At 36.2% G+C, this 26,523-nt stretch overlaps 1 protein-coding gene across 2 annotated transcripts in view; it reads right to left on the reverse strand.

Moving 5' to 3' along the window:
- Positions 1-26,523, reverse strand: part of lrba (LPS-responsive vesicle trafficking, beach and anchor containing) — an 803,145-nt gene that overhangs the window by 589,076 nt on the left and 187,546 nt on the right. For both annotated transcript variants that reach the window (XM_072256051.1, XM_072256050.1), the window contains exons 30-33: positions 19,350-19,477; positions 12,255-12,333; positions 11,755-11,888; positions 7,724-7,785 (exon numbers count right to left, since the gene is read on the reverse strand). In XM_072256051.1, the coding sequence (XP_072112152.1) occupies positions 7,724-7,785; positions 11,755-11,888; positions 12,255-12,333; positions 19,350-19,477 (403 nt within the window). The remainder of the gene's footprint in view (positions 1-7,723; positions 7,786-11,754; positions 11,889-12,254; positions 12,334-19,349; positions 19,478-26,523) is intronic.

Here is a 26,523-nt window from a genome sequence, read left to right on the forward strand (position 1 = left end):
AATCTCTTTGATGTTTAAAAAGTCTACAATCTAATCAACACACAGCCTTCAAACAAGTTGTACCCTCATTTTAAGCCCTAAAAGCCTGGTAACATTCACTGAATTGTACTATACCTAGCCAAATGTCAATGTATCATTGTTTGCAAAGACATCGGCTTTCATCTTTGCACTTTCAGCCACACCAATGAGGATGAGTTCGTTCATGAAGTAACTTCCTTCCACAATATGATTATTCAACGGCCCACCACAATAGTTCCAAGTCAATCAAACTATATTTTCGCTCACTATAGTCAATGACGTCTATAATTTTTTTCTGCCTTTTCAACCTGGAATGTCTTCAAAATTGGATAACAAACATTCAATAAATTTAATGATAACATCTTTCACCCTGATGCCACCATTTCTGCTGTGACTTAATTGTGCTTCCCTGGGTGTGCCAGTGTTTACTTTTATCCTTTCATTATTCTAAGAGAGAGTTAATGTTTGCAAATTTAAAATACTTTTATACATACTAGATTCAATTAGTTTACATGGAATACCGATCAGAGAACATTACTTTGTCAGAGATAAAGTGAAGAGATTAATTTCTTGATCGGTGTTGTGTACATCCTACTGATCTATAGACTAATTCCAAGGGTTTTCATTTCCACTAATTTCTTGTCCAAAAGTGCGGACTATTATCTAAATGGGGAGAAGGTTCAAACATCGGGTGTGCAGAGGGACTTAGGAATCCTCGTGCAAGACTCCCAGAAGGTTAATTTACAGATTGAGTCTGTGGTAAAGAAGGTAAATGCAATACTGGCCTTTATTTCAAGGGCAAACGAATGTAAAAGCAAGATAATGCTGAGCCTTTATGAGACATTAGTCAGGCCGCAATTGGAGCATTGTCACCAGTTTTAGACCTCATATCCCAGAAAGAATGTTTGTCATTGGAGAGAGTCCAGAGGAGGTTCACAAGAATGATTCCAGGAATGAAGGTGTTACCATATCAGGAGTGTTTCACAGCTTTGGGCCTGTACTCACTGGAATTCAGAAGAACGCGGAGGGTGGGGGTGGGAGGGAAATCACACTGAAACCTACCAAATGTTGAAAGGACTAGATAGGATAGATATGGAGAGGATGTTTCCTCTAGCGGGACTATCCAGAACTAGAGGGCATAGCCTCAAAATTGAGGGGTGATCTTTTCAAACAGAGGTAAGGAGGAAGCTGTGGAATGCTGTGCCACACACTGCAGCGGAGGCCAAGTCCATGGGTATATTTAAGGTAGTATTTGATAATTTCCCGATCAGTCAGGGCATCAAAGGAAATAGCGAGAAGCTAGGTGTATGGAGTTGAGTGGGATCAAGGATCAGCCATGATGGAATGGCAGAGCAGGCTCAATGGGCTGAATGGCCTAATTCTGCTCCCATGTCTTATTGTCTTATGGTCTAAAATAAAGCAGGAAAAGAAATGATACACAATTCAGGCATATGACAGAAAATTTTTGAAGGAAAATACATTTTGATATCTCATTGACCACTATTTGCAAGGGTGGACTATGTATTTTCAATGGAAGTTTTCCTCTGGTACAGAGAATCCCAAAGTTATTTTGCCATGCCCCAACAATTCTTCTTTTTTGTTCTGCCACACTCCCCAGCAATTCTCCGTTCTAATTTTCAACACAAAATAAAAATAGTTTCATCTCCACATCAAACATTACCTAGCTCCATTTTGGCACTCAAAAGCAGATTTCCAAAGATGGAATGAATCCAAAGTTATTTCCTTCATTAACATAGGAGGAACAGCAGTGCTCCCTTTTGAGCATTAAACCTCACTATCATGATAATTGCTCTACATAACTATCTGATTTCCAATGGCATCCACTCAATTTAAAAGCATCTAATCTCCCTTCCAACATTATACAAAATGGAGCCAGAAGACACTCTTTATGGTTTGCCTTTCTAAGCTACTAATTGCAGCTTTCTGTACTGATAACATAAATTAAGCTTTGTTTGGACCACACTTGGAATACAGCATGCAATTCTGGTCATTCCATTGAAAGAAGGATGTAGTCTTTGGAGAGGGTACAGAAGAGATTTACCAGGATGCTGCCTGGATTAAAGAATAATAGCTATAACGAGAGACTGGACAAACTAGGATTGTTTTCTCTGCAGTATCAGAGACTGAGTGGAGATCTGAAAAAAGTTTTTAAAATTATGGGAGGCATAAATAGGGTAAACAAACAGAATTCTTTCCCCATCCCAGGATAGAAATGTCAAATACTATAGGCCATACCTTTAAATGCAAGAGGGGCAATACTTAAAGAGGGTGAGTAGGAAAAATTTACTTATTTTTACACACAGATGATGGTTGGTGCCTGGAACAGGCTGCCAGGGACAGTAGTGGAAGCAGATATAATAGTGGTGTTCGATGTTTTTAGTTAGGCACACAAATCTGCAGTGAATGAATGCATACGGGTCATGTAAAGCAGAAGGGATTAGTTTAGTTATGGTGCCGTGTTCAGCCCAGACATCATGGGGTTCACCCGAAGGGCTCATTCCAGTGCTGTACTATTCTATATTCCACATATTCCAAACCTTGAAACAACAACTTTTAACTCTTCTTTGTACATGCTAAATTATTTCAGAATTTGAATTCTTAGATCTCTCGTCTTCTTGTTACTAGTTTCACAGAGTTCAGTAAAACTGTGCTATATCTTTGCATAAAAAAGATGAACTCAATTCCTAATACTGATCTTTGTCAGCTACATTCAGCCTATTCACTTAATCTATCATGTTTCATTTGAAAACATCAGTTCACTTTGCACAACTAAACTTATAACACCAACAAACACAAGCTGTATTTGAATGAAAACAATAATCATGGCAACTGTAAACATATTGCAGTTGTGTAGCAAAAGCTGCATTAAGTGCTACAAGATTCTTTTCTTGGTATGATCTCACAACCAAAATAAAAAGCAAAACTAATGTCATTTTTGCTGGAGTTTTTTTTTGTTTTGTTTGAACATCAAACAAAAACAATGAAAATAAAAGAATACTTATATCTGAACTTCAAACTTTAGAAGGTCATATCTACTAAGTACTCCCACTATCTGGTCAAGTCTGTAGTTGAGCCAAAAGGACCTGTACCCATGTTGGATTACTCTATGACTCTAAGACAATCTCATGAAAAGACAACTCTTTAACATAGTAACATTATATATCCAAATAGTTTAAACTGCCATTATATTAACAGACACCATTATTAGAGTTTAAGAAAAGTGAGATAGGCACATGCCCAGTGCAAGTAAGGAAAACAAAATAGCATTTCTCAATCAATCTGGTGAATATAAAAGCCTCCACAGTGCTAAACATATGCAGCATATTTTTTTTCAGTTCACTCTTTGGAACTCCCTCAAACCTCTCTTTGTATAGCTGATCAACTGTCATTTAATACACCTAGTCTGTCTGAAATCTAGCACTTTAAAGCTACATTTTTAAGTGTGCAGCATCCGCTTCTGATAAATGAGAAAAGAATAGATGACCTGGCAGAAGGCTCAGACAATAACATGTGATTTACAGGACATGAATTCAGCTACTATAAGATTTATCTGACAGGCCTCTCCGATAGTGGACTGTTCAGTATCCGATGGAATGATTTCTAGTCTAGGAAATCAACTACTGAGTAGCCATACACATTATTTATTTATTAGATGTTTTGGGTTGAAACCATTTTTAAATGATGCACTTCAAAAACTGCAGCAATAAATACAGCTTTAAAACTGGAATTGAGGTAATGTTATTGGAATATGTGTCAGACTGAATTAGTATGGGGCCAAAAGGACATTGATAAAATGGCCTTGAATGGCATGACAATGGATTAAGAAACAACTTACCCCAATAAGCTCAGGATACTTGAAAGAAAAACACTAATATTTAAAATAAATTGTAGCAAGGATAATAGCCGAGAAAAGTTCTATACAAATGTTGCACACATAAATGTACATCTTTTTTACATTTTACACCTTTTTACATTCACATATCTCTTTTTGGTCATCTCATCCCTAATTTTGCTTATTATGCTATTAACCCAGAAATACTCCTAATGCTTTTGTATAACAACACCAGACAGCAATATGATAATCGCAAAAGAAATCGCTGTCTTTTTAAAATAAACATGCAAGATCATATCTCCTTTCAAAAATGAAGTCATCTGATTTTGTTGTGTGTTTATTTCAGATTACTTGAACTAAGTGAAACAAAAAAAATAGATAATACACTGATATATTTTATTTGTTTATTTGCAATACTCTAAAAGGCTTAGATCCTACTAGAACTATGTAGAAAATCAGCTTGGCATGCTGGAGATCTACATTTTTGAAAGTTTTTGTTATATGCAACAATAATGCAATCATAACTATTGATTCTCTGAAATGATCTGGATTTCATGAAATGCATTGCAAAATAAAACAAAATAACAAAGTTCTCACAACATCGGGGTATGTGAATATTAGTGAGCAAGTCACTCAATCATGAACATCTATATTTTGATGGAAAAGTAGAAGAAACCTCTCCAGTTTAAAAAAAATGAAGTCATACTTCACAATGAAAGTATCAATTATTCTATTTTGTTCTGTGTCATAATAATAGAACCGACATATTCAGCTATTAAGTAGAGAAGACTAATCTTTATGTGATTAAAATCATGATTTTATGACCTTAGCTTTTTGATCTTTGACACTCATCCTACTCCATCTACCCTACAAAATTAATTAAGATTTTAAAATGAAAATACCACATCCCATCCCATCTCGCCTCTGAAATTAATCAACCACAGTTTATCCGACACCTATGTCTTCAAAGTTTATCACAATTCTTAGCTCACATCTCACGCTTTCATTTCAACAAGACCTGGCATTTTAATTTTGAAACTAATTGCAGTTGCAACCCCAGTTTCATATAATGTGATCCAAACTTTAAGGAAAATCCATATTTTCAGGTTCAAAAAAAGTTGTATTTTGTAGTCAATTCATCTGAATATTCCACTATAAAATGTTGCCAATCCATCTATAACCCACCATCCTCCAACCAATGTAATGAACTCTGGAGATCAATCTCCCCGACCTCCATGAGATTAGAGTGGCATTAAAACACATCTATGACATGTATGATAAATAGGAGCATCAGGCTTCGTAACCTATTAATATAACCCACACAAGTTGCAGCATTTGCACGTCAGTTAAACAAGGTACAGGTTCAAACAATAATTCCAAGAACAACTTTGCAGGTGCACATGCAAAATTTGATTTGCTAAGACTTTAGGGAGAGGGAGGACTAGGTGGACCTGGGAAAGAATGCATCAGAGAGGATGGTGTGGTGACAGAATGAGAGGGAGGAAGAGTAGTAGGGAAGGGAATAAAGACAAAGGCAAAAGCTAAGTGAGAAGGCAAATACAGCAATGAAACAATAATATTTAAACAATATTCTCCAAATTTATAGCATTATAACTGTACTGCCACCTGTGCATACAAACGTTCCCAGCTCTGCCAATTATTTAATTCAAGAAATGTATATAGCTGCACCTGTATTAGCTTACATGAAAAACAACTGAAAATTGGTTTAAATTTCTCCAGATTTAACCATAAATTAAATTTTAATACAATCATTTTGCCAAATACACAGTATCTTTCTCAACTTCCTCTCAGAGTACTAGTAATTTACCTTTCACAATCTCTATAGAGTGATTTAAATATATTCACAAATACATTGCTCTGCTTAGTGGTTTATTCTGAGATCTATTAGGTGTGATAGTAAATGTGCTTATTGCACCATATTGACAACATGTAGCATTGACTTTTCACACCTTCTATGATTCTTTCATTTATATTCATGACCTATCCGTCAGCACGGCCTAAATAAATTTGGCAACATACTCACTAAAATGAATAAATCGATGCAAAGGAACATTAATGATGCATTATCCTTATTTGTCAACCAAGTAAACCTTTAGGTTGTAAATGAAGGTCAAAAGCTTTGAAAAGGGTCAAAACCCATGACCTCTGAAGCCTCATTCTCACCAGTTACAGCTTTTGCTTTATTCATAGTTGCAAAGTAGTACGTTGAAAACTTCCAAACACATAAATTAATTTCCAAATCGGTACAAAAGAAAAAGATCCAAATAATGATCCTCATTGGTTTACCTAAAAAGTCTATATACCTATATTTTCTCACATGCTTATAATGTTAAAGCAAAATTAATGACCTCAAAAGAAAAGTAAGTGCTTCTTTCTTATCACGCAGTGAATATTTTTGCTTGGGATTTTTTTTTAACTCACAAAATAATCCAAAATAATTTTGCTGTTCACTTGCTCAAGTGCTTCTAAAGTTCACCAAGCAGGCTAGAAAAAAATTGTTCACTATGTTATTATAAATCAGTGATGCAAAATATAAATGGTCCCCAAGCTACATTCAACCTACACGATGAGCAGTCTCAGAGTCTCAGATGAGCAGCAAACCACTGTACAAGAACCACAATTGTTGCTGGGGATGAGGGTTCTTTCAATACTTCACTGGATTTTCCCCAAAGAAGGGAGATGTACTTTCATGTTACAAACAAGTAACATGGGTACTCACTAAACAAATATATTCTCTTTTGACACAATGAACTCAAACTAGCCCAACACATTCAATTCAATTTTTCCTTAATGCTTAAATAATTGGCATAAGACGATAGACAATGGAGTAGAATTAGTCCATTCAGCCTATCAAGTTTTTTTCTGCCATTTCATCATGGCTGATTTATTTTCCCTCTCAACCCCATTTTCCTGAATTCTCCACATATCCTTTGATATCAAGTTTCATTCAGACTTTTAAACCAACCAAGTTCAATGTCAGATTTGTGAAGTATTCATCACTTTACTATCACAGAAACAACTGATTCTAGTTCTAAATATTTCAGCAGATTAAAACAGGGACTCTGTATTCGAAAATGCATGCCCTGTCCTGAGAAATACATTGACAAGCAATTAAACCACTCCACCCAAAATAACTGTGCATCAAAATGGTCAAATGACTCTGAATGGCACTGATATTAATAAACTATGAAACTCGAATAAAAGGAAAAATCAAATGCAATCCTGCTGATACATTTAAAAACACTACAACAATAGAATTAATATATCTAAGTTAATTCAATTAATGTTAAACTTAAAATACATAGTTTATATACTTCCTTTGATGCTTCGCCACTCCACTAAGTGAGTGAAGTTACTAAACCTGCACTGGATATCTCTGAGCAACAGCCCAGTAAATACAGCAAGATGACACTCCACCACTGAACTACAAGGGCTTCAACCATCAAGTACATTCAGAATGACAGTGATAAAAGCCTCAGGCGAATAGGAATTTCTACAATCATGAGTGGCTCTCAGAATTCAATTCAACTTTAAAATCTGGCCCATCGATAAAAATGTTATGCCCCATAGTTGTGAAATATTCTAATTCAGCACAATGCACAAAAAATACAAGTCAGCCGGCAAGATATTACAATGGTAACTGGGCAACAAATACAGTATGGAGTTGAGGAAGTGATTCAATTAGCACAGTGAAAGCTAATGCTGTCTAGAGAAAATGTATATTGTTTATTTTACAATTTCTACTCATTAATTCATAGTTCAGTTAGTGAAATAATCTGCCATAATATTCAATTGTTTTGTGAAATCAATTTGTGATTTGCAAAGACATACCTGGGAACATAGTAACATGACCAACTCCACAACAGAACTGCTGGATTTCATACAAACCAAGCCTGAAAGGCAAAAAATGTACCTCATTACAATGCGGTTTTAGAATTAAGAAAGGAAAATTTGTATCGTACAATTGTAAGAAATTATTTGGAGGTAGAATGGGACTGCATTGGTTTAGAAAGAGCCTGCGCTAATTGGGCCAAATGACCTGATCACTTCTGTGCTGCAACAAATCATTGAATCCTGGCAAGTCTTAAACAGGACACCACTGTAATTAAAACATTTCAAGAGACCTTAAAGAAACAATACTATCAAGCAAAACTATATACCATTCAAGAATGTATTCAATTTATATGATATGTTACCTTACTAGTTCATGGATGTTGCAAACAGTTGATATTGTCATTATGAGATCAAAAGAGCATTGATACAATTCACATGATCAAACAGCGACTTCTTGAAAAATAAGATAGAATTTTAAATCTGTAATTTTTTAAAATTTTGAATCGGATTATTTATTTCAGTGATGCTAATAGCCATAATTTACGATATTAAGTATTCTCTGTTTTACTATCCGTTGAAAATATAAAACTTAAATTGAGAAGGTCTCCAAATGCAAGAAGTCAAACTATTTTTGGGGCTAATTTTGTTTGCTCAACTGAACAGAAGCTTTAGGACAAATGAAATGAAAGTGTGTGCATATAAATGCACACTGCGAGCAGCTATATATCAGTTCCTGACACTGTAACACACAGTTGTCTGATACAGGAGTCTATTTTTTTCTGCTTACTATAACCCTCCCAGTGACAAGGATTCTTCAGGTGACTGATCACTATTCCCTATACCATTACAATAAATGATTATGAATGATGCAAAATTGTTAACAGTCTTTAATAAACTGCCCTGATGCAGTTTCCCTTTTCTGATGTTAGGTCGTCAGAAAATGCAGTGATAAGTTTACATGATTACTATGCTGAATGCAAGAGCCATTAGGCTTCCCGACTAAAATGTAATCCTTACTAACCCCACCCCCCTCCCACCCAGTATTCAGGAAAGCTGTATTGTGCAAAGCTTGCACAGCTAAAAAGGCATTTGTTTACTGTTTAAAGATTTCAACTCAATTTAATGCAAATTTGAAGAGGGAATTATCCAAAGATCAACGAGTCACAAAGGCATGTTCTGTCTTCATCTGCTAGATTAGAATATTCATATCATTTTCCATAGAGAGGTTGGTGACATACATAAAAATGAAAAGGTAAATATATTTTATTCACATAACCAAAAAATGCCTTTTCAAGACTTAGCAAAAAGCAAAATAAGGAATCAGAGAATCAGTGTGCTCAAGTTAAATAATTGAATGAATTTTCTTATAATTCATTAGAGTAGCCCAACTGAACTACAGGGGAGTTCAATGCTCTACAACGCTCACAATTTCTGTTTTGGGTAAATTGAGTACTGTATCATTGATCACCCATTTTTAGTGGTTAGCTATATCTCCTTTATCCACAATTGCACGGTCTCCATTTCAATGCTACAGTAACCCGTATATTGTGTCTTAATACAGGTCCAAATGTGTACAGCATATGTCATATTGATCCACAATATCTACATTTTGCTATCCTTACCATGCAGGTTATTATATATGCAGAAAGGGGAAATGGCTCTATGACCTTTGCTTTCTCTGTTACTCTCTCCCTTCAGCCCTCCAGCTATCAATCAAGTTTCCATTTTGTTTTCTGGCAGCAGACATCCCAAACACTCTTATTAGTACCTTGACCCTTGACCCCTTCTCGGTAAACCTAGCAGAAGCAAAAGCGGTTTTAAAAAAGGCACTAGATACTTTATGGGTTTCATGGGATTACAAAGGGCTTTTATGAATATTAAAATGACATCTTAACTTCATTTTGTTTCCTATTCACTTCCTTTTGCAAAGTGATCAAACAAGGTTAACATGTTTGAAAGCATCATAAGGAAGTCTGCCCTCTATCAATAAATTAGCTAATTATATAATAATGTAGTTGTCAAAGTAAAATGAACCCTCCATTGTTTTTGTGAGATGTAACACTGCAAGAAGAAACTGTGAATATGTATGCAGATAAAACCTAAATGGGCAAGACTTCAAATCTATTACCAATTTGATAAACATCCGGTTTAGATTCAGGCAAACAAATATAAGCATCAAATAAAATTTAGCCAGAATGCATTATATGTGGCACAAGAGGAATATGTACGCATGTACAGAACTCAAAATAGCTTGTTCTTCTAACACAAACGGTGAGTGTGTAAAAGCCCTGGAAAAATTGATATTTTACAAGCTAGTAACAATAACATTATGCTCAACTATGCCAAATAGATACTGTTATCATACCTCAATGTTTTTCACTGCTATGCCAACGCAGGCACACTCTGAATAGTTTACCCGTTCCTTAAACTGGGATACATTCCCATGCATCCAAAATTAATTAAAAACATTTAAGTCAGCATGTGTTAAAATCCAGAACTCAAGCTCCTGCCTCAACTTGCCCAAGCAATGCTCAATTCTAGAGCTAACCCTTCATAAATGTGAGGCCACCAAAACTCTGTACATGTCCCAATTCAGAAGTAAGATATAATTCAGTTTTAAATTTCTTAACTATGCTCCGTATTCCAGACTGATTCAGGATCCTGATGGTTGTAGGGTAATGACTACTCTTGAACCTGGTGGTGCAGGACTTAAGGCACCACTATTTTCTGCGCAGTGGAAGTAGCCCAATGGCATTCTATGTTTCTATTTGCAGTTTCTCAATCTACCCTGTCATTTTCAATTACTACCGCACACATCCTCTTGGGCCTTTCTCTCCAGTGCTACTCCATATAGCAGTACTCTAAGCTTTTTATTGCCTCACCTTTGTCTTTTGGCCAAAATGCAAAACCACACATTACTCCACACTAAGCTTCATCTGTCATGCACCTGCCCATTCACCACTCACTTTATATTCTGCTACAATCTATCAGTATCCTGTTCACAATATTGTCAAGTTTCTCATTGTCCACAAATTTAGAAATTGTGCCTTGCAGCCCTGCACCTTAGGTCCCCAATATCAACCAAAAAGCAAACAAAACAATTCCTGTAGAACAATGCCATTCAACTTTCACAAGTCAGAGAAACACCGCAACTCCATTGTTTAACCAACTCGTACCCAGACTATTATGTGTCCATTTTATTCCACAAACCTTTACTTGTTGAAAAGCCTTTATGTGGCATCTTAGCAAGCCTCTGGGTGTCTACACACACTAGTTGGATTGCATTACTCTCATCCACTCTAGTGGTTACTTTATCAAAAATTTCTATGAAAATAGTTAAAAATGACTTGTTCTGAATAAATCCCTGTTGCCATGTCTTAATTAATACATGTTCCTCCAGGTGACTATTAATCCTGTCTTGGGTCAACATTTCTGAAAGCTTTCCTATCAGGGTTACACTGACAGGTTTGTCACTGCTGAGTTTATTTTTATTCCTTTTATTTTTGAACAAAGGAATAACAATTACTACTTTTCAGTTGTCTGATTCCAGCCTCCAATATTTGCAAATGTAAAATAAATTGGGTAGCCAAATAAAAACAAAGAAATGTTTAAGGAAGTTCATTACAGGTTATGAGAAAAACAGTTAAAAATAGAAAATGATGAAAACAGTCAGCATCTGTAGAGACTCTAACCTGAAAAGTTAACTCAATTTTGCAACATTTTCTCGAGTTCAGACTTTCTAACATCAACAATTTCTTTGTTGCTCAGAGAAACAAATTAAGTCAATGACCTTCACACTACATCAATCCTGTTTCCTTCCCTACAAATGGTGTCCAGAGTATTCTTGGCATTTTTTTTTGTTTTCATTTCAATTATCAATTGTTCATTGTATGAAACTAGCCTAAAAGAAGAACTGAAACAGAGATAAAAGGATAGATCGATACATAGCCTTTAATCATTACTCATCTGTTAATCAAGTACAGTTCATAGGGTGTAACATGTGCCTTAAACCATAATTGAAAACTTACTTGTACCCTCGATGAGCAACTCTTGCCCATGGCTGCCCAGAAGAGTACGGGAAAGAAAGGGAGCAAAATCCACAAAGATCTCCCTTAGAAGTGGTGCAGCCTTCTCTAGTGCACGTTCAAGCCTGGCTGTAATACTAAATAATTAAAACAAAGTTAAATTTTAAAACACTGCAATAAAGGACCAATATATTCCAAGACAACAAATTAATCCAATGCCATTGTCTTAATAAGATGTGATTTTGAGATGGAAATTTGGCTGCAATTCATGTAAAATCATAGATTTACCAGAACATTTCTAAATGCAGCAGCCATGCATTCTATCATTATTACATTTATAAATGGCTAGTTTAGTAATGCAGAAATTGAGTCTCAGTAAACAGTTTGTAACTATTTTCATAAAATCAGGTAACATTATATTTCCTTTAGAGATACCGGGAGAAAGGGTAAACCAAAACAAACAGCATATAAGATCTCTATCAAAACTTAATAAAAGATATTACCTCATATTTGCTGCAGAGTCCTCAGGCATTGGGGACACAGTTTGAACAGATGGTAGTTTTGAGCTGGAAGGTCCATCACCTAAGAGAGTTCAAATAATAAATCTATTAGCAAAATAAACCCCAACACGCTTCTATATTCAGGAAAAATGGTATACTACTTCTCAAATTGTTCAGTCAGAACTATTTCATGTGTATTAAAATATATGAGCTTTTAAGATTGTTTGGATAAAGCTTTTCTTGAAAACAAGACTGTAGAACTTTACTAGAAATATGGAATTTATTTTCAGAAGAGGGCTTCTAGTTTGCATTTGAAAATGAAAATGGCTAATAAAATGAATAACAACTTTACATTGTGCTTCATCATTGAATTGTGCTTGCTATCACAAAAGCCAAAGACTATGCAGCTGGGTTTTTGAATGGCAAAGAGAAATAGATCATTTATTCAGATTAGAAGTCGATCAATTGAAATATTAATTTAGCTCTACTAATCAAATACTGATAAACTATTTACAGCAGCTTTTTATTTCAGAGTTACAACATATTTTGGTTTTGAAACAGATTTTTTTTTTGAAGTGGAATCTCAAATGTTAACATTTGCAAGACATATTCAGGGGTACTTCATCACTTTATGTTTGCTTGCAAAATAGTCAGGCAAAAATCAGCACATGGGTTCCAGTTAATTGGGACATATTAGGACCTGTACATTTGAACCAATTAACCAGCTGCCCCAATTCACTGTAAATTCCTGGAAATCGTTAAAAGGGTAAAAAAAAACCCAACAAATTACCATTTAACTGAATAACAAATTATGTATTTAAATAAAATACAGAATAAATTAGAACACAAATACTTCTACAGGACGATAAAATTGGTGTATTAGTTCTCAATATTTATCGATGGAGGAATTCATCCAGTATACGTGCCATATTCTTTTGATTGACTGTGAATGAATAAAATCAGAGCAGACACCTAGTGCAGATAATGGATGCCTTCATTGCTTTCCTGCATGAAGTAGTGTCGTAATACAATAATACATTTCCTGGCATCCTGTTTAGTCACTAGCTGAAGATTAGATGTGTCATCTTCAACAATTTACGTACCAAATTACCTGGATTTCTTCTCCCTTGGTTAACCTCTCCTTTTCCCTTTCCCACCTGATACCATTTGCTATTATCCTTCACTTAATTGGTTCTACTTATTAGTCTCTGTCTCAAACACTTCCCTCCCCCACCCAGTTCTATCTGCCTAGTGTTTTTACTTCTTCTAGTTCCCATCTTCTGCCTGCCAGTCTCACCTCTCACCCTCACTTCCACATATAGGCGATCTACCTTCCACACTCTGATCCGGTGCAGGAAAAGACCTTCTCTCTCCCTCCAGAGTAGCTGCTTGACCCACTGAGTCTACCAGCAATTTGTTTTTTGCACACACATGGGATGATAAATAGCATATGCATGATACTTCCTATTTTCAAGAAAAGAAATAAGTTTGAACAAGTTTATCATAGGCTAATCCTTTAACTTCAGGGCCACCATAGACAAGAAGTGTAACTGTTCTAACTATACAAGTATTGTGACAAAAAGAACAAGCAAAGGACTATAGAGGCTTTCGAGAGATATTAAGGCTTGCTTAAAGCAGGTTTAGGCAGGTCAGTACAAATGAGGTACTTGAGTACAAGAAATGCATGAGAACACATGAAAAAAGTTAGAAAGGCCAAAAGAAGGCACGAGGAAGTTCAAGCAGATAAGATGAAGGAGAATCCCAAGGGCTTCTACGGAGATGTTAAGCGCAAAAGGATTGCAAGAGTCCTCTGGAAGGTCAAAATAGTAATCTATAGATGGACCCAAAAGGGACGGAAAAAGATCTTAAATAGATGTTTTTGCATCAGTATTTACTCAGAAGACAGACACAGAGTCCACACAACACACATCAAAGTTAGAATACTGCGGGAAACGGTACCACAGTATAAAACGCAAACACGAGGAATTCTGCAGATACTGGAAATTCAAGCTACCCACATCAAAGTTGCTAGTGAACGCAGCAGGCCAGGCAGAACCTCTAGGAAGAGGTACAGTCGACATTTGGGGCTGAGACCCTTCGCCAGGACTAACTGAAGGAAGAGCTAGTAAGAGATTTGAGGGGGTAAGAGGGGGAGGGGGAGATCCAAAATGATAGGAGAAGACAGGAGGGGGAGGGATGGAGCCAAGAGCTGGACAGGTGATTGGCAAAAGGGATTTGAGAGGATCATGGGATGGGAGGCCGAGGGAGAAAGAAAGGGGGAGGGGGGAAAACCAGAGGATGGGCAAGGGGTATAGTGAGAGGGACAGAGGTAGAAAAAGGAGAGAGAGAAAAAATGTGTGTATATAAATAAATAACGGATGGGGTACAAGGGGGTTAGTGGAAGCTTGAGAAGTCAATGTTCATGCCATCAGGTTGGTGGCTACCCAGATGGAATATAAGGTGTTCCTCCAACCTGAGTGTGGCTTCATCTTTTCAGTAGGGGAGACTATGGATAGATATATCAGAATGGGAATGGGATGTGGAATTAAAATGTGTGGCCACTGGGAGATCCTGCTTTCTCTGGCGGACAGAGCGTAGGCGTTCAGCAAAACGATCTCCCAGTCCGAGTTGGGTCTTGCCAACAGAAGGCCACATCGGGAGCACCAGACACAGTATATCACCCCACCCGACTCACAGGTGAAGTGTCGCCTCACCTGGAAGGACTGTTTGGGGCCCTGCATGGTAGTGAGGGAGGAAGTGTAAGGGCATATGTAGCACTTGTACCGCTTACAAGGATAAGTGCCAGGAGGGAGATTGGTGGGGAGGGATGGGGAGGACGAATGGACAAGGGAGTCGCATAGGGAGCGATTCCTGCGGAAAGCGGGGGGGGGGGGGGGGGAGTGAAAGATGTGCTTAGTGGCAGGATCCTGTTGGAGGTGGCGGAAGTTACGGAGAATTATATGTTGGACCCGGAAGCTGGTGGGGTGGTAGGTGAAGACAAGGGGAACCCTATTCCGAATGGGGTGGCGGGAGGATGGAGTGAGAGCAGATATGCATGAAATGGGGGAGATGCGTTTGAGAGCAGAGTTGATGGTGGAGGAAGGGAAGCCCCTTTCTTTAAAAAAGGAAGACACCTTCTTCGTCCTGGAATGAAAAGCCTCATCCTAAGAGCAGATGCAGCAGAGACCACAGAAGCGGCAGCGAGGTCATAAACCATATAAAGACTACAGAGGTGCAGGTGTTTGCTGTCTTGAGGCAAATCAGGATGGACAAATACCCAGGTGCTCCCTTGGACCCTATAGAAGGCAAGTGCAGAAATTGCAGGGCTATTTAAATCATCCTTAGCAACAGGTGAGTACCAGAGGATTGAAGGGTAGCTAATGTTGTTCTGCTGTTTCAGAAAGAATAAACCAGGAAATTATAGGCCAGTGAGCCTGACAACAGTTGAGGGAAAGTTATTGGAAGGTATTCTAAGAGACCAGATATATGAGTATTTGGATAGACAGGAATTGAATAGGGATAGCTAGCATGGCTTTGTGATTGAGACCTAATTTGGAATATTGTGTGCAGTTTTGGTCATCTAACTACAGGAAAGATATAAATAAGATTTAAAAAATACAGAGAAAATTTACAAGTATGTTTGAGGGACTGGAGGACCTGAGGAAAGATTGAATAGGTTAGAACTTTATTTGCAAGAACGTAGAAGATTGAGGGGAGATTTGATAGAGATATACAAAATTATGAGGGATATAGATAAGAGAAAATGCAAACAGGCTTTTTCCACTGAGGTTGGGTGGGACTGCAGCTCGAGGCCATGGGTTAAGGATGAAAAGTGAAAGGTGGATGTTTAAGGGGCACATGAAGGGAAACTGCTACACTCAGATTGGTGACAGAGTGGAACAAGCTGCTAGCGCAAGTGGTGGATGCTACTTCGATTTCAACAAGAATTTTGGTACACAGATGAGATGGGATAGGTTTAGAGGGCTATGGTCCAAGCCAGGTCAATGGGACAAGGCAGCTTAAATGGTTCAGTACAGAATGAATGGGATGAATGGCCTGTTTCTGTGATACAGCACAGAACAAGCTCTTCAACCCACCAAGCTGTGCCCCCCAGCAATCCACCTATTTAACCCTAGCCTAATCACTGGGCAATTTACAATGACAAGTTAGCTTACTAGTTGGTACATCTAGTTAATTTTGGACTGTGGAAAAGCCAAGCACCTGAAGGAAACTCATGTGCACATAGAAAGAACATACAAACCTTCTTACAGAGGATACTGGAAATTGTTTCTGATGCCCTGAGCTGTAATAGCAATGTGCTAACTGCTACACTACCAATGATTATGACGTTATTGTAAAGGATACTGTTGCACAGTTCTTCAGAAGACCAAGCCCTGGCTCACATAAAAGACATCATGCTTTATGTTTGAGCTATGTACAAACACACTTAGTGCAATTAATATATCCAGCACTGCAAAACTGGACATCCTGAAGGGCAAGTCACAGTTGACTGACAGAAGTACATGCAGAACTGTACACACTACTCTACATGTTTCGCCAACTTAAAATCAACTGTACATTTATTCCTCTAACACATTAAAGGCAAATAGTTAACAGTTCCTCTAAGTTCAAAGGAACAAGCAACTTCCAAGCCCATGATGCCCTGCTTGTTCAGACTTGAACAGCTCTATCTTTTGTTACGTGCACGATTCAGATTTCCTCAATAAAATTGCAAACCATTAACAAAAAACATTACCAAAGTATGCTGAATGACTGCCCAAGTATCACTTGGGAAGCAAACCATGATTGTAATTCACAAACCACCAGAATAAACTATATTGGAAACATTTGATATTTTGAAAAATGAATTTTAAAAATTAATACTACACCTCTATGAAGGCATCTAAAGTTTGAAATTAATAACATTATCATTATTTTGTTTTAACTCTGTTGTGCTGTGTTTCATTTAATCTGAGTCACTGGCATTCGGGTGGCAAACCAAAAAAAAATGACATGTCAATACTCTGGAAAATAAAAGTTTCATAATCATTAAGCAACCTAAATTTTTATATGCATAAACATTAAGTCATCCCATGTTTCCATTTTGAAATCAAAATGAGCTCAATAACATTTAGACTGACAAAAAAATCAGGTAAATCTGATTTGGGGCAGGGACAGATACAAAAGCCAACAAACATACACAACCTACTTCACTTATCCACTTTAATCTCTTACTGATAAACTGGCTCCCATTAAATGACAGTTTAGCAGACTCTGGTGCAGACTTGAAAGAAAATGCAAATAGATCATGCATCTAGCATCTTTCTGGTGATAGTCTATTGTTTATACAACTTCACCACAGCCAATACCAGCGTAAATTAAAAACATAAAGCTTTTATTTATTAGATTTTAAAACTGTGATATGATTTTATCTAGTTAATGTCAAAGATTTTTGCAAGTACTAAATATATTTTCAGATACAAATTCAACATTTTAAAGAGCGACATTTTGCTTAAAAATACTAAAAACAAAAATGTATGGTTATTGTTTCCTTTGCAATTCATTTAAGAAATTAGATTTACAGTTCTACATGTAAAACTATGTCAGGTTGTATTACAGAATCAGTTTTATTCAAGATAATTCAAGCAAACTTAATATCAACATTTTACAAGTAATTGCCAAAATCAAATTCGATTAGCCATTTATAATCTATCAAAATTTTATACTATAAATATCCACATGATAATTAGATTTTAATAATAGTTTACACAAATAATCTACAGATGGGAAAATTATTAAACCATGAAATATTTATTACCATATCATGAAAGGGTCATTTATTGGAGTGAGCAAGGTGCCTCTCAATTATCTTTGTTATATTGACTAAGATTTAGGTCTTCCACCTAAACTCATCACTAGGAATCCCCATTTCCCACTGATGGCCAAAGCATCCTGAACCCAATCAGGAAGAACCAGTGTTACAAACGATATTACTGAAGCACTGGAAATAGCCCCACTAGTAAAATATCCCCAACATTTGAAAGCATTAAAAAAAAGGTAATAGAAAAATCATTGCAAAATCCCAAGTCACCAGAAATGTATTGTTTTAAATAACTTTAAACAAGTGAAAGAGCTGCAGTGTATATGACAAGTTCCCAGGCCCTGACACACAACTGAGGTACATCTAACATCCTACCATGTCCCTAAACCAATGTACTTTCATAAAGTCATGTTCGTAATGTGCTTTGCAAAGAGTTGCATTCATATTATATCTTGTCCCTATTTTCCCCAGTTATTGTTGCCACATCTCATATTAATACATTTATTGGCAAAATTGCACAAACAAGGCAAGCAGTTTCAGACATTTTAATTAAATATTATTGGTTAATTTACATCAGTTGAAAGCAGTTTTTTTACTATTTTATTAACTATTTCTAAATATCTCTGATCAACAGAGGCACTTAAAAAAAATGGAAATAGACCTTTGACAATGCAAACAGGACACGGGGAACTCTGCGGCAGTTATAGCATGTGCAACTGCAGGCACACTGTAAGAGGCAAATATCAATCATGAGCTAGAAAAAAACATAACAAACAAAAATAATCAAAAAATAAAACAACTTATCTTCTTCCTCCTATCTTCCAGCAAGCTGGGGACTTGCACATTTGGATAAGTATGTGCTAAAGTCTCCATGTTTTCATTTATGAGCATAATGCTCTTACTTTTTACACCACCTTAAAATTCATAAAAAGCAGCTAAAGGATATTTTTAAAACAATTTCACCAAGGTCAAGCAATTAAATTTATCATGGAACTGACAGAATTTACTAGTAACATTTGGCCCATTTCTATAATATTTGTTAGTTTCAGAGATTCCTTTGATATGTAAAGCAAATAATTTTAGCTTTACAAAATATTGTAGTCACTGAAACAGAGAAAAATGTCTGAGCAAAAATCCCTAAGAATCACTTAACCAGGACATATCTGAAAACAAATGTTCTAATCTGATGGTAACTATTGCAGATATGTTCCAAATCAAAAGCTTTGTATCATTTATCCACACAATTTATTAATCTACTTTTTCATATTGATAATTACCAGCTGGTTCAACAGCAGCATCTTCTGCAGATTCCATAGTAGAAACCACACTAACAGCATCTGTAGGAGGAGTAACAATTTCACCTCCAACAGCAATCAGAGGCTTTCTTGGAGCAACCACAACACTCCTAAAAAAAATAAATTGTTAACAATCAATCATACAGAAGGAATTTGACTGATAACTTACACGGTATAACACAAAAATATCCCAAGAAATTCACACTAGCATTTTTATTAGGCAATTTAAAAATATTTAGCCAATTGTAGCCTTCTTCACACCTGGTCTACATTCAAAGAACAAGGTGCTCAAGCTGGGTGCAAACACACCATTCAAGCATAACATCCTGTTCAACTGCTTTTGAGAAATATGCATATTGAATGGCAAGTGTGTATAATACTGGCAATCTCCAATCAATTATTTTTCACAATCATAACAGTGAAAATTCATGTATTTTGGTCTCCGATATTGAGTGTTATGTGCAACTGATGCAGCAGATATTTTGCTTCCATTTGACCAATTGCTTAGTGTTACACTGTAATAACACACAAAATACAGCCCTTACATTCATTTTTGTGGTGGAAAGAACAGTTTTCACTTCAACCTCAATTAATAAAATTCTTCAAATATCAGAAATTGAAACACATTCATTATAATATTCTAGAAATAGAGATTACTCTGCATAAAAGTCTGAAGGCTAAAAGCTTTAGGCATGATCAATCTCTACATATCCAAATACATTTTTCCTATATTTCAGCTGCCATCATTTCTTCCTTATAGACCAGCCAAGATGAGGGTCCAATCATTTGGGAAATTCACAACTAAAACAGCACAGAAATTTATCTATTGGTAACTCACTTTCGGAAAATGTCAGGTATTTCAAGACCAAAAATAAATGCAATTTACTACCTAGGATTCTATATTATGCCAGATAAATAACTAGAGCCATCCAATTGCTCAAGACTCGCAAGCTCATTCAGAACAGAACAAGTACCAAATTTTGATAAGGCTACACCATCGGTGGTTAAGATAAAGGTAAACTGCACAATGACCTTTTTTAAACATAGTTCTGTTCTATAGTTTGTATCTTTGTAATTATGTTAATAAATACCATTGTATTTGCACTGTGTACTCAAGACTATGGCCTCAATCCTCCCAATATTTAGTGGGAAAACAGAAACAATGAACTTATGGCAGGTCACAAGAGGCAGTGGCACAGCAGAGCTGCATATCATCAGTGCACATGTAAAAACTGATGCTGAGTTTGTGGATAAGGTGCCAAGGATGAGATAATGGTAAGCAACTTAGAGAAATTTTAATGCTCTCAAATGGAAATTTGTCATCAAAATCCATTGATTTGTGCTTACACCAATATCAGGGGAGTAAAAGAACAACACACCTAAGAGGGAAAACCATTTCACATCTGTTTTTTTAAATGTTTTAACAAGTACGAAAATCAAAGTTTCTTGTTTTAAATGCAAAGTTTATTGAGACACAAAAATCCAACTACCAGGGGAAATCCTTAAAACTGATAAATGTTTGACGCCACAAGTGCTCATGGTTAATCAGACATTAAATGCACGTCTAGACTGTATTTGAATCAATTTATGCAGTTTCTACTTCCACAAGTAAAAATGCATAATCTCACTGTAACATTCATTTCATCAGACTTGATTGCTGGTTTAAAAAGATAGCCTGAAATTAATGACTAGCTACAATGTCTAGACAGCAATTCTTGTGCAACTTGTAAGATTATCATGTCATGGATAATACTTGCTAAAGTTTCAGACATCTTTCTTAATTACAACTTTATTTTGGTTGTCTCTCTTACTGAAAAATAGAAAGGTCATATTATAACAATTGTATGAAAAGAAACAGTATGAAAGGTATTAATGCTTCCTGACTTTATATTCCTAAGAAAGAGCAACTAATCTTTCAGGAATCAGGGTAACTCTCCAAAGTTGCTATTTGCACAATTGAGGAACCTAAAGCATTACAGACCATGCATGTATGTGGCTTTTGATGTGACATTAACCATATGTAATTCCTCACAAATTGCATAAAGAATGTCCTTAAACATTAGAAGTAATAAAATGCATAAAATAAATGCTCCAAGCTGGAATATTGAAAATTTAAAAATACATGAAGTTAGTTTGCTATAATACATTACTTATCCCATAAGCTTCAAGTATTTTTGAGAATGGGAAGGGAAGAGCAGAAATTATTGGCTTTTCTAACTGCATAATTTCCAGAAACACTGAACTGCAGAACAAGTTACACTATGTACTTCAAAAACAAGGCATTTCCAGTGAGAATCTTATCTGCATAGATAAGATGAAACTCTAATCTAAAGCAATGGAGACAAATTTTGAGCTCTTAAGATTTTGGTTTATATACTCCATCAGCCATGTGTCCAAAAAATGTGCAACACAAATAATTATTTGTTTATTTCATAATTAATTTGAATGAAACACCATTTGTAAGGCCTTGTTAGATACAAATCTTTAAAGCAAAATAGTTTACCCTCCATATCTTCTGAGGTTATTTTTATTCTAAAATGATTGTAACAGTTCTGTTCTTAAATCATCTGCCCAGCCTCCCTTTTAGTCAGACTCCTGGTCTGGTACAATGACAAATGGGGTAGACAGTCCATCATGAATGTCTCTGTAGCACATGCTGCATAGGAAACGCAGGAAACAGGTTGTTTCACTGCTTTTTATAAGAATAGATTTCATAAAAAGAAAAAAAAAGAATGTCAGCCAGGTTGCTAGTCGATAGAATTAAAATATTATAACAGCAAATTATTAACAAGCCCCTCCACCAAAGCCATATTTAATCTAAGTATTTGACATCATGAAGTATATGCCACAATCTTTACATCTTCCATATAAATTAAATGAATTATTTGCCTGATGACTACAACGTTACTATAAAATGGTAATCCATGTATGTCAACAAAGACTTGGAATTTAACTATATGGCAATTTAATCAATATTTTGTGGTATTGGTAATGCTGTATCACACCAATTACAAGTTCTACTGATGAAATTTTAAGTTTAAGTATTATATACTGATTATAGGAAATAATTTCCTGTTAGGATTTTTTCATGTTTAAAGACAAGCCTAATTGACAAAAATAATCATTAACAGAATTATATAATGCAATAATATGCACAAGTGACCAATCTTTGCATTTGGTCTGCTCTAGAAGGTTGGTAAAACTAAGAACAAGCATACTCTTAATTCAAACACAAGGGAAGATACAAGTTTCCATCAAGATAATAACAAACATCCAGAACCTACTCACCAATGATGTGAATCTCCACATCAGATAACAAAATTTTGGCACTGAATTGAACCAAGATGCACCTTGTTTAAAAGTCTACAAAAATGCGACACTCAGCAGACAGCACTCACTAAGCTGTTACTGTATGTTTTCCAGCTATGGCTGGCAGTAGATGTTGATAATCCTTAAGATATGAGGAGAGTTCAGATTTCTGACATAGCATTCCTTAGATAAATAGAGGATCAGAGAGATGTCTTGAAATTCCCATGGATACAACACTGCCAGGCTATTGAAAGAAGTCTGCATTTAACTAGGTGTCTTTTCCATAGAGACATTATAATTTGGCGAGTCAGCAAGTTAATGCTGGTCCAACGTAATGAATTAAATTTAAAACAGATTTAAAACCTTCCATTCGCATTACCAATATCTGAGCATGGACAATAACAATTACAAAATCTCCTAAGTCCCTACAAACAGTTAGCAATTTCTCCATTTATCCTTTAGCAATTTAAACATTTAATGTAACTATCTGCCACTGTACAAGGAAACATTTTCCAACTAAGATTAAACCTTAAAGTAGTTATTCACCATTATAACACAAGTACTTAAAACTTCCTCAGTGCCCTAATACTGGAATCAAGTTTTGTCTGAAATCAAGCGCTCTAAAATCATTGAGTCAAATTGCACTAAATGGCAAACAAGTAAAGCAAATATATCCTTAAAAAAGCACTTTAAAGAATATTTGTTATCCCTTTGTTAACCTCTATTCACATTATACCAATGATTGGAAGAATAAATTTACTTTAATGGCCTCAAACTTTGGAAATCGTTTTCCTCTTGCAGCAACAATCTTATTGGTTCATGTTGGGGTATGCTTCCAGGAGAGGAAAAAAAGCAAACATCCAATAACCACCCAAGAGATTGTGTCCACTTTTGATCTTTGGTAATGAGTACGTGCATGCTATTCTATGACAAAGGCACTTTGCTTTCAACTGATGTCATCGAGGCTCACTAGATTGTCATCAGAACCATGGCACTTTCTTAACCCAAGAACACAATGAGAAAGTTGCCACCCAATAATTGCTTTCGTATAGTTTAAATATCCAAAGTAAACCACAAAATGGGCCTTGCATTTCAAGATCTCAAAAGTAGAAATAACAGAAACATTACGCAGGTGAAGCAACAGCACTGAAGTCAATATCTCAGTCAAGTTATAACATATAAGCATAACAAATGTCCCATTATCATCTCCTACCCCAACATATATAAAAATCTCCTGAGAAGCACTGAATGTCGGCAAAGCATTATTGCCATTGAAAACAGGAGGATATTGGCTGGAATTACTTTTAGAAGACTTTCATACAGAAGGTTGAGGGCAAATGTAAATCACCTTATTCTGAAGGGTTTTGTACCCTGATAATATTTTAGTTCAGCAGGGTTTTTTTTCCATATTATTCCCTTCCATCTGTCCAACTATCTCTTTGATCACCAGGCAGAAGGTACCATAGCAATACCACAAGAACTGTTAGGATGGGAAACAGCATTTTTGCCGTGGCTGTAAGACTACTGAACTCCCTGCCACTACCCAGGTCTCATCACTTATGAAGCGCCAGTAGCATTATATCGTTTACCGTTTAAACTTGTATCATTAATGCACCTTATTATTTGTTATTTGTGGTACTATTACTTTATATTAAGTGTGTGACTTGTATGTACCTGTATGTACTGTGCACCTTGATCCAGAGGAACATTGTTTCATTTAGTGGTCTACATGTATACAGTTGAATCACAATAAAGTAAACCTGGACTTGATTATGACTGGAAACATGAATTCTGCAGAACCACAAACTGATAGTATAGACATAAATCATGGTGTTGCATGCAGGCAATGGTAATTTACCAGCATAAGAATCCAAACCCCCAGACATTTTCCTTATTATGACCTGAAGATACATAAACTAGCAGCTTTTCAATAAATACCATTGCCCAGATGTGATCCCAAAAAGACTTTCAGAAACTAGCGAATGAAGGGAAAACTGATATTCTTCATTTCTGTCTTGGATGACGGATTAGTAGAACCTCTAAGTTCTGGATTGTGATAACTCACGTGGGATGCCTCGCTAAAATTTATTGGCTATCAAATTCAAAGTGAGTGATCCCCAAGCAGACAACATCTTTGCTTGAAACAGGCATCAATATCTTGCACAGTCACATCAACAGACAGTTTGTGGGGGGGGGGGGGAGAGGAAGAGCTTTATTTTAGGAAAATATACAACAAAAGCAGCTGTGATCTCAAGATCCAAAAAAAAATACTGTAAACCCTTTCTGACATAGGTTTGTGCCCCTTGATTTTCCTCCTGTTTCCCATTTCTGGAAACTAATCACAGTCAAACAAGTTTCCTAAGGTCTTAATCAATAAGCCACATTGATCCATCTGGAAACCGTAGCTCATTATTATTAAATAGTCAAGTCCAAGACACAATTACCAATAAGCCTCTGGCTGATGCCTTCAAGTATGCTTTCAAACTAGAATGGCTATTTCTTGCCAGTTACCCAGCATTATACACATTTCTCTTATTTTTGCAATTGAAAGACTTGCTAAAATAGATATCGGTCTATGTAAATCCACATTCACCACTTCAAACACAACTCTGAAAAGCAAAGGAACTGAAGATGCTGGATATTTGAAGTAAACTTTAAAACAAAATGCTGGAAATGTTCAACAGATTGGGGAGTTAAAGGAGTAGAGGAATTAAATTTCCCAAATATTATCTGGCACCACTTTAATCTAGCAGCCATCGTGGGAATGGAGGTTTTACCGTTTATCCAGTAATGTTTGCTGAGCCAGCATGTAGATTGATCAACTCAGAGGGGGTAACAGGACCTATCCTAAGGAATTTAGCCACATAAGTGGTTGAAGCAGCAACAGGAGAAATTGGTGTTGTGACCATAATGCTGCAAGTTTCAAGGTAGTTACAGAAAGGAATAAGTTGCATTTTCAGTCTGTATCATGGCTTCAGCCTCCACGGCAAGTTATTCATCAGTGATATTATCTCAGTTTCTCTTCATTAGTACAGCTAGAGGGAGAAATCATACAGCTTCATAATATCTTCACACATTCCTTTATCTGAATTCTACATTACCCCATCAAACCAATAACCATTTCCACAACTGCGTCCTCACCCCATCACATATGTCTTTTATTCCATTCAGCTCTTGCTCATCCCCTCTGCAGCTTAAATCAAACTTCCTTTCTCTTTCCCAATTCTGACAGAGAGTTGTCAACCTCAAATGTTAATTCTACTTTTTCCCAGTGCCCTCCTATGAGGTATTTCCAGCACTTTATTTAAATTTCAGATTTCTCATAGGAAATTGACATGAAAAATTTTTAAACTATTTCCCCTCTTCTGCCTTAATTAGTGGAGTCGCATTTATTACCCTCCAAAAACTTCTTTGCCTCCACAAGAACCTTTTCGGAACTTAGTGAATTGCGCACATGTTTGGACTGTGAGAAGAAACAGGGTCACGTATGCCCATTTTCTTGTGGGCATACTAAATAATTCCATAATAGAATAAAACCCACAAAAGTATCAATGAAAGACTCCCAACAGAACAGTGCCGAAATTTAACTCCAGAATGCCCCAAGCTGTAAAAGTGTCACAATAATCGCAACACTACCATGGCACCATATTTTGTTTTGCATGCTGTCCATATGTAATTGCATTAAAATAGTAAAAAGAAAACAGAATGCAGAATATGGTGATGCAGTTACAGAGACAGTGCAGTTCAAAGGTACAAAGTACAAGGGCCACAAAGTAGTAAACAGGGAGATCAAAAGTTCAAGAGTTCATCTTTTAACATACAAAAGATCTGATCAGGAGTCTAACAA

Source organism: Mobula birostris, chromosome 4 (genome assembly GCF_030028105.1).
Source record: "Mobula birostris isolate sMobBir1 chromosome 4, sMobBir1.hap1, whole genome shotgun sequence".
In the NCBI taxonomy this organism is placed as follows: Eukaryota; Metazoa; Chordata; class Chondrichthyes; order Myliobatiformes; family Myliobatidae; genus Mobula; species Mobula birostris.